Source organism: Colletes gigas, unplaced genomic scaffold, assembly GCF_013123115.1.
Source record: "Colletes gigas isolate AHSC1104 unplaced genomic scaffold, ASM1312311v1 Colletes_gigas_Sc00023, whole genome shotgun sequence".
NCBI classification, from domain to species: Eukaryota; Metazoa; Arthropoda; class Insecta; order Hymenoptera; family Colletidae; genus Colletes; species Colletes gigas.
The window spans coordinates 3,183,690-3,192,325 of record NW_025106652.1 but is presented as its reverse complement, the minus strand read 5'-3'; the positions used below and the strand labels follow the sequence as shown (position 1 = coordinate 3,192,325).

The 8,636-nt window shown below is 33.1% G+C and overlaps 1 protein-coding gene across 1 annotated transcript; it reads right to left on the bottom strand.

The window, feature by feature from the left end:
* Positions 1-503: 503 nt before the first annotated feature.
* Positions 504-3,876, bottom strand: LOC122401290 (interferon-related developmental regulator 2). The gene is made up of 6 exons (XM_043403354.1): positions 3,623-3,876; positions 1,772-2,250; positions 1,443-1,696; positions 1,111-1,354; positions 807-1,022; positions 504-730 (listed from the first exon to the last, which is right to left on the bottom strand). Exons 1-6 carry the CDS (start codon positions 3,654-3,656, stop codon positions 644-646), a joined length of 1,314 nt encoding a protein of 437 aa, XP_043259289.1. The 5' UTR covers positions 3,657-3,876; the 3' UTR covers positions 504-643.
* Positions 3,877-8,636: the final 4,760 nt, after the last annotated feature.

Genomic DNA, 8,636 nt, shown 5'->3' with positions numbered 1-8,636 from the left:
GTGTCATAACTTAATAATTGTGTACAATGCCAGTATATATTTTTAATAAAATGTCTTACATAAATAATTACATGTAATTAAGGAGAGAATGATCAGATGTAGTATACGAGTTTACGTACACTTTAAATAAGACGTTATTTTACTAGTCAAAATATTTGTACCTCGACTATTAAAATTAACAAATTTCATATATATATGTAATGTAAACAAATTTTGATTTTTCTGCACACGCTATCGCAATATGCATAACCATTATTTAACATTACATAATCGTTTACCAATATCGATAACTTTATTACATGAAGGAAAACATATATATAAATCGTTATTGTACCAAGTGTATCATATATACATATTTTTGTTTCGTATATACAAAACTTAAATAGTATTAAGTAACATTGTACAATTTATTTACGGCTAATTGAAATCAGATTAAAACATATTTTTAGTCACATCGAATTAAACTAAATTTAACTAATTCATTTTATCTATTTTTATCTCCATTCAGAATTTAAACTAGACAATTAGGGAAAACAGTATTTAATAATTTCTCATGATCAAATAGTTATAATAAATAAAAAGTGTAATAGAATTTGCATTATCCTAAAACAAATAATCTAATATATAAAAGCAGAAAATTGAATTACGGTGCCAAGGCTGCTGATCGCTTATCTCTATTCTTATTGCGTTGAATAGTACGCGCCTTAAATGCAGCAGCATTCATCAATGTCTGTAATGAAACGTCTCATTAATTATGGAATCACTAAATACCAATTCACTTTATACCTTCGCGATAATAAACTTACCCTTTCTAATTTAGTAGTTTTTTGATTCGACGGTATTGGTAAAACTTTATTACCAAGGTGGAAAATTTCGCGTAAAAGTTGATTTTCTGCAAGATGAATATTGATACCCGGACCCAATAGTCTACAACATGCATTATACTGAGTTCGTGCACACCATCCTTCTAAATATAGAATTTCTTGGCCGAATTTGACATGCATCTCTGGTACAACATCTTCCTAATAATGATTACAGCAATGGTAATTAATAATATATAGCATACAGACAGTGATGTACAAATCTTAATATTTTCATTACGAAACATACTTCTATGTAATGAAGTATATCTCTGAAATTAGCTCTTTGTTGCTTTCGATCTTTTTTTGCTCTGTACTTGTTAGAATCTGTAGCCAATTCTTTTAGTATTTCAATTAAATCCAATGACCAATCTTGTTCGTAATCGCAAGAGAAATTACGACCAAGTTCAAATATTACAGCAAGAGCTTCTCCAGCCGATAATCGTATTTCCAAATGTGGTGATTCTAGTAATTCTCGTAATCTATTCAGAGAACTGAAATAAAATTGATTTTTGTTTATCATGTTCTGCCAATGTTAACGTACGACGTCATACAGGTAAATATACAGGGAAAGATACTTACGGCATGTAAGTATTAGTTTTATCGCTTGCAAGTAAATTATATATATCAGCCGGAGTCATAACAGTTAAAAGAAGCGTCCATGATGAAATCGCTGCTGCATGTAACTCTGCCATTTTGGACGAAATATTTGGTAAAGCACCATTTCCTTTCAAATAGGAGCCAGAAAAAATACCCGATAGTAATTGCACAATTTCAATAGTGTCTACTGCATCGTTGCCCGATAAAAATTGATTCATGCTCAAAGCCCAACAACACTGTAAATTTTATTAAAATTTATTATATTCTTGTTAATTTAAAATTACTTATTAGTAAATTAAATTTTGTTTTACCTCCAAGCGAGCTTGAGTTGAAGCTGTTGCGTCGCCAGCGATAAAAGTCAAAGTACTTTTTAAATCACGGCAGACTGTTTCAGCACTTTCAAATGCTCCCAATTGCACGCAAAGTAAAGTACTTAATCTGGCTGCTGTTGACTGTTCTTCACTACGCCCTTTTTTCAAACCCCGTTCCACAGAATCTGCGATGGTCATTTTTCTATCCTCTACAAAATCTGGTACATACTTGGTAGCAAAAATTTTTTCAATTCCATTAAAGCAAATTGTTCTGCCCTTTGCGCTTCTCTGTGTAAGACCATCTATAGCTTCTTTCAGTTTCTCCTCAAATGCCTCCTGTTGTGAGAATTCTTCTACTTCATTATCATTTACATCATCCACCACGCTTTGATTATCAGACTGACTACTGGATATGCTGCATGCATCATTATTAATCGAATCTTCATCAGATGTTAATTCAGCCTTTTTTCCACCATGACCTGTTCAAGAAGTATTTTTTTTATTATACAGCTTGTATAATATTTTAAAAGTATTACTCAATGATCATGCAAGCATAGCTACATGCAATTTTTAATGAATACATTGCTATGTTAAGAAAACTAAAATAACTTTGAATTGTTAAGAGAGAAAAATAATTTTAAGCAAATAGTATATAAATATATACCAATATATAATATTGATACACATAGCAATAAAAAACAAAAACAAGCAAAAAATTAAATGTTATTAACACTGGAAAATTAATATTTATGAGTTAATTATAAAAACAGTGAAAGGAAAAGTGAACAGCTGTTGAAAGTGAATGTTATGTTACATAATGTAAAGCCTAAACAGCTGTTACTCTTGACATCTAACATAATCCTTTTGTATGTAGTATATCAGATAAGATAGTATAGCTGCATAGAAAATGAAAATTCTGATACTGAAATTGATAATACTGTTTTCTAAATTTTAATTTATAAGAAAGAAAAAGACATCATTATTCATTACTAGGACTGCATTCTTTAAAACAAGTTCACCTTTTGAAAAACTTATAATAAAATATATAAAACTAATTTAAAAAACAGGCTACATACAAGCGAAAGATATTAACAGTATTTGATTAAGATATTAACTAGGAAAGCGATTGAACTTAATCGTCGCTGAGAGTAAAACGTAAAAGCAACGTTTGTAATTGTAAATAGTGTAAAATCATAAAATCCCAAGACGTTTGTTAAAATAATTTAATAAATTGTAAATATTTGATCATGTATTGTGTGCGACAATCTAAATTTAGCACTAACAATACGAAAAGAAGTATGGTTGATTGTCGTAAAAGCATGATTCATCCATTAACGCTTATTTTATTTTCATGATGAATATCGATAAATGGTACAAGAAATTTCGATTTCTTGTAATATGATGCGAAAAATTCGATCAACGAAGTTAATATGCTTTCATTGTAAGATTCATATATCAAATTTACGTTAAGTATTTAAAACATCAAATTTGTTCGTTCCTAACCCAGAGACCCCATGTGCGAAAAGCATGGAAGTCACATGGGTATAGGAAGTGGTGCCATGATATTGGCTCGTTTCAAGATACTTACGGATATTCCGTGAATCGATATATGATTTCTTAGTCACGAAACGAATCAAGTATGTGTATTCGGCGTTGTTAAAAGAAAAACGCACTAATCGACAAAGTACCCGTGACGTAAGACGAAATAAATAAGATTTATGTACGAGATGAGTCATTCGTTGGAAAGACTGGTAATTTAAACAATTATCTACATAATGTGATTTCGACAATAATTGTACTGACGAATGATACATAATAGAAAAGCCGTCGGAAAAATAAGGAAGCTTTTACCGGATTTTCCTCTTCTGCCTCCTTTGCCTGGCATCGTTCTTCACCTTCCTTATTGCACAATTAATACTAACAAAAATACTCGATCAAGAGGGTAAATGTCTTGCACTATTAATTTTCTTTCGTATACTGTATGCACTGCATGAATTTTTAATCAAAACTTGGTAAAAACTCATTAACATGTTGCAAACTATTCAGAACATACACGCCGAGACAGCCTGCGATGGGCTTTCTCAAGTGCACTGTCTTTCGCGATCGTGAATGTACCCGAATATCGGCGAATATTCCCGAACAATGACGACGCATGCGTCGTGCTTTCGATAGATACAATGCTGGAACCATCAACCAATAAATGTCTCGCATTTGTGACCTATCGGACAGTCCGATAGGTAGGTCGCGTGAAAGCATTGCGTCTGTGTCGTATAGAATGTCTATATTAGACGCGGGAAAATTCGACGAAAGAATCGAATGAAAATATGTATTTACAATTTATATAAAACGAAGTAGGATATCTTGCGTATTTTAATAACTTCGAGAATCTGAGACTATAGCTTGGGTTGAAAAATATCCTGAAAGAAATTTCGGACTTTGGATACTGTCGATGTTCCGTTACACATATATGTTTTTGGAGATTCAAAGGTATCTATACGAGATGTGAATATACATATGTATTATATTATATTATATATATATAATACTAGGTCACAAAATGTAACCTAGTTGTGGACAACGGTTGAGTGCCAACAAGGATCGAACCGGGTAGTAAAACATTCGGCATTTCAGCAAAAAATAAAATATATTTTCTACAAAGTGATATACATTATTCTTGAAATCGCAGAATACCGTATGTACAAAAAACTGTCTTTGATTGTTAAGCAATTTACAAAATATTCGTAATCATATTAATTAATAATATGGACGAGAATTTGAATTGACAATTCGGTGGTGATCGGAGTTGGTCGGGAATAATCGGTCATCATACGTCAATCTGTCGTTCGATTTAACCCAAGAAGACGGAGCTCTGAATGGATCGCGCACAATCACGCTACGTGAGTAAATATTTGTTAACGATTATTAATTACGATTGTAAATGAATTAACAAAAGGATCTAGCCAAATAAGCATGGCAAAAGTGCCCCCAAACCAAATTGAACGGGGTTAATACCACTCGATAGATGGTTCGAAAAAACCCCTTTTCACAGAGTTTCAACCCGGTATCTCTACTACAGGGGTAATAACGGGGTGAAAATCATTTTTTGGTTTATCCTTAATATCTCCCGTTCTGCTCAATTAAAAATTATGAAAAAAATCATGGTTATTCGATCGATTGATGTACATAGTCGAGAATTTTTTCAGAATTTTTGAATGCAAATTCGATTTTTAAAAAATTCGAAAATATTTTAACCGGCAATTTTTTGTCGAAATTATCAAGTGACCACGTTTGTTTTTATACAGTATAAAGCTCTCAAAAAAACTAGTAATCTCTAATTTTCAGATTTTTCGAAGGGGTGGAACGTAGTCATAAAAATGTTGAAAAAGCTTTATATTGCCTTAATTACTTACGTGACCATGTTCATATTTTTACAGTTATAGCGTAACATTATGACTATTAATGCGTAATTTTTTCAGATTTTTTAGAAAAGTGTTTTTGGAAAAATTGTTAAAGAATTATTCATTCATATTTCCTAATTTTTTATACGGCAAAAGGCCACACATGCTTTTAAAACAGATATAATTAAAATATATTTGTTTACATACTTTGTTAACTAGTCGCTATACATATATGTATAGTTTCTGTAGCGGCCATTGTATAGCCACTACGCCCTTGCCAGAGTATGAATGGGAATGGAATGTAAGGATAGTTTTAAGCTTTCTATTTTTCCATTTTCCCAGGGTCTCGTGCGAGCCTGGTCGTCCTGTTAAACACTTGGCGACCAGAGCCGTGCGAGGCGTCTGTTTTCCCTCAAGGTTTCGCCTGGGCCTCGGACCACCCTGATCCGGGCCCGGCGAGCCTCTTGACTTTTATGACTCTCTTTCGCTAAACTTTTCCTACACTGAGTATTTTCCAGTTTCGTTTTTCCGTCTTTCTGTCCTGTCTCTTTTTCTCTACCTTTGCTATTAGGGTAAGAAATTGTATATGTATATTCAGGGGACGTAAGAAGAAAGGCCCAGTCTATTTTAGACCTCAGTCTGGCTAAGACGTCGCGCGTTTGCAAAGCCAGTTATAGTGTCAATTTTACCTACGTGTGGCTACACCCCCGACACCCGCGGAAATAAACTCTTTAATAATTGTTGGGGTAGATTGAGGTTTGTCACTTGAACCTCCAGCCCCCTCAGTTTCAAATACGTGAGGTACCGGACTCCTGTTGATTAGAACCGCCACGGCGCGGCGCGGCGCCGCGGGATGCGCTGATCATTTTCGTAAAGCATCCGCGACATTGCCAACATTTTGTCTGAATCTGAACAACATTATGTACTGATAAAAAGGAAGATGGGGATGAGACTAACTCAAACAATATTATAAATATAATTCTTTGTTATCTAAAACAATGAAAATATAGTTCAGTTCAAAGTGCAATCACGACACATTAATAAAAAACTGTACAAGTGCTACATAGTCTACATCAAATTCAACGGGCTACTCCGGAATTAGACGATATTTTTGCGAATATGCAAGTGGTAATAGGACAATTGGATGCTGTTCCCATACAGTTGTGATAATTTATTATCTATCATATACTTCAAAAATAATAAAACTTGCAGAAATACTGAGTAAATTATTTGAGAGTGAAAAAGTAAATCCTGTAATAAATGATGATAGCGATGAAGATTGAAGAACAAACCAAGTTATTAATGCTGCAAATAAAAATAATAGTGTTACGTCCCGACGAACGGGTCACTAGCCGCGACTATTTCACACTTCCTTAGAGTCAGCATTGTTATCGAATTCCTCTTTCTTTCTCAAGAGGCCTGCACGCGGAGATTCGTAAAGCGGGTCAATATTGTCATCAAATTCCTATCTCTTTTTCAATAACCTTACACATAGAAGTCAGCAAAGCAAATTCAGCACTTAAGCATGGGTTAAAAACCCAAGAATTAGGTCAGTGCGGGGCAGTCAGTTATTAAGTCGCGAGGTGCGTGCTGTCTGTCCCGGATAGTTCGTAAAGCAGAGTTCGTCGGTCAATCCGCGAAGGACTTTAACTACCCGTTAACCATTTTCTGTTCAAAATTTATTGTTATTATTATTATTATCATTATATTCTCACTAGTAATATAAATGTTTAGTGCAATTCCCCAAAATTCAAGCTACGACTGTTGTGCAAGGTGAAAGAGGAAAAGAAAGAGAGAGAGAGAACACAGCGCTAGTATGGTGAGCAGGAAATTCGTAATCTATCTGTACCCGTCAGCCAAATTTCAGATCTTCTGTTTCACGAAATACATATATATCAATTTCGATTTCATTTCGTTTCTTTCTTTAATATACATTTTCCCAGACTTGTATTCAACGAGCGAGGAGTTTGTATAAGCTCAGATCAACTCCGATCCCATATACATACGTTTCCTTCGAGAACTCGAAGGTGTTAAGCGTTACGCCGGGGTACGAGCAATCGCTCACAACCACCTACCATCATCCTCCCTTACCCCGCACGTAGCAATAGGAGGTAAACCTTGTTTAGATCATTTATTTTAATTAAAGCTAAAATATTTAAGGAATATCTAAAAAACTTCATGTACATAATGTTGTTCAGATTCAGACAAAATGTTGGCAATATCGCGGATGCTTTACCAAAATCATCAACAGGAGTCCGGTACCTCACGTATTTGAAACTATACATATATGTATAGCGACTAGTTAACAAAGTATGTAAACAAATATATTTTAATTATATCTGTTTTAAAAGCATGTGTGGCCTTTTGCCGTATAAAAAATTAGGAAATATGAATGAATAATTCTTTAACAATTTTTCCAAAAACACTTTTCTAAAAAATCTGAAAAAATTACGCATTAATAGTCATAATGTTACGCTATAACTGTAAAAATATGAACATGGTCACGTAAGTAATTAAGGCAATATAAAGCTTTTTCAACATTTTTATGACTACGTTCCACCCCTTCGAAAAATCTGAAAAATTAGAGATTACTAGTTTTTTTGAGAGCTTTATACTGTATAAAAACAAACGTGGTCACTTGATAACTTCGACAAAAAATTGCCGGTTAAAATATTTTCGAATTTTTTAAAAATCGAATTTGCATTCAAAAATTCTGAAAAAATTCTCGACTATGTACATCAATCGATCGAATAACCATGATTTTTTCATAATTTTTAATTGAGCAGAACGGGAGATATTAAGGATAAACCAAAAAATGATTTTCACCCCGTTATTACCCCTGTAGTAGAGATACCGGGTTGAAACTCTGTGAAAAGGGGTTTTTTCGAACCATCTATCGAGTGGTATTAATCCCGTTCAATTTGGTTTGAAGGCACTTCTACCATGCTTATTTGGCTAGACCCTTTATAGTATATGAATTTATAAACTTACAAAATTCAAGAATTTACAAAATAATAGTATTCATACATTTACTATAAATTTATGCAATTTAAGAACATACAAAATTTTACAATTTTATACAGAATCAGCGTAATACTGTAAAGGAATTCAATTACTGTACAAAATATGGCAGTTCATAAATCGTAATGTTTAAAATTCTGTTTTGTTGTAATTATCGCTTAATAAATTAAGGTTTTCGAATGTGCAATATTTTCTGGAACACTGTAATGTCTACGATCGTAACTGATTTTATTTAAAAAATGGTAGAGTAAAAGGAAGGAAGGAAGGAAGGAAAGAAGGAATGAAGGAGGAAGGCTTTTCCTTGGAAGAAAAATAAAATAGATACAAACATTAAAAGGAGTTACGCACAACTCTTGTAACAATCGTATGTTATTTTATATTCTCGAAGTATAAAAACAATGTTAAAAAAAATATAAACAACGATTTTTAAGTTTTCCTTTACAAGA

What these genes read in the sequence shown, in the direction of transcription:
- LOC122401290 (XM_043403354.1), bottom strand. Translation starts at nt 3,656, where the DNA reads ATGCCAGGCAAAGGAGGCAGAAGAGGAAAATCCG. An exon ending in CAACTCAAGCTCGCTTGGAG is followed by an intron (nt 1,697 to 1,771) that starts GTAAAACAAAAT and finishes TAAAATTTACAG; the next exon opens with TGTTGTTGGGCTTTGAGCAT. An exon ending in ATATACTTCATTACATAGAA is followed by an intron (nt 1,023 to 1,110) that starts GTATGTTTCGTA and finishes AATCATTATTAG; the next exon opens with GAAGATGTTGTACCAGAGAT.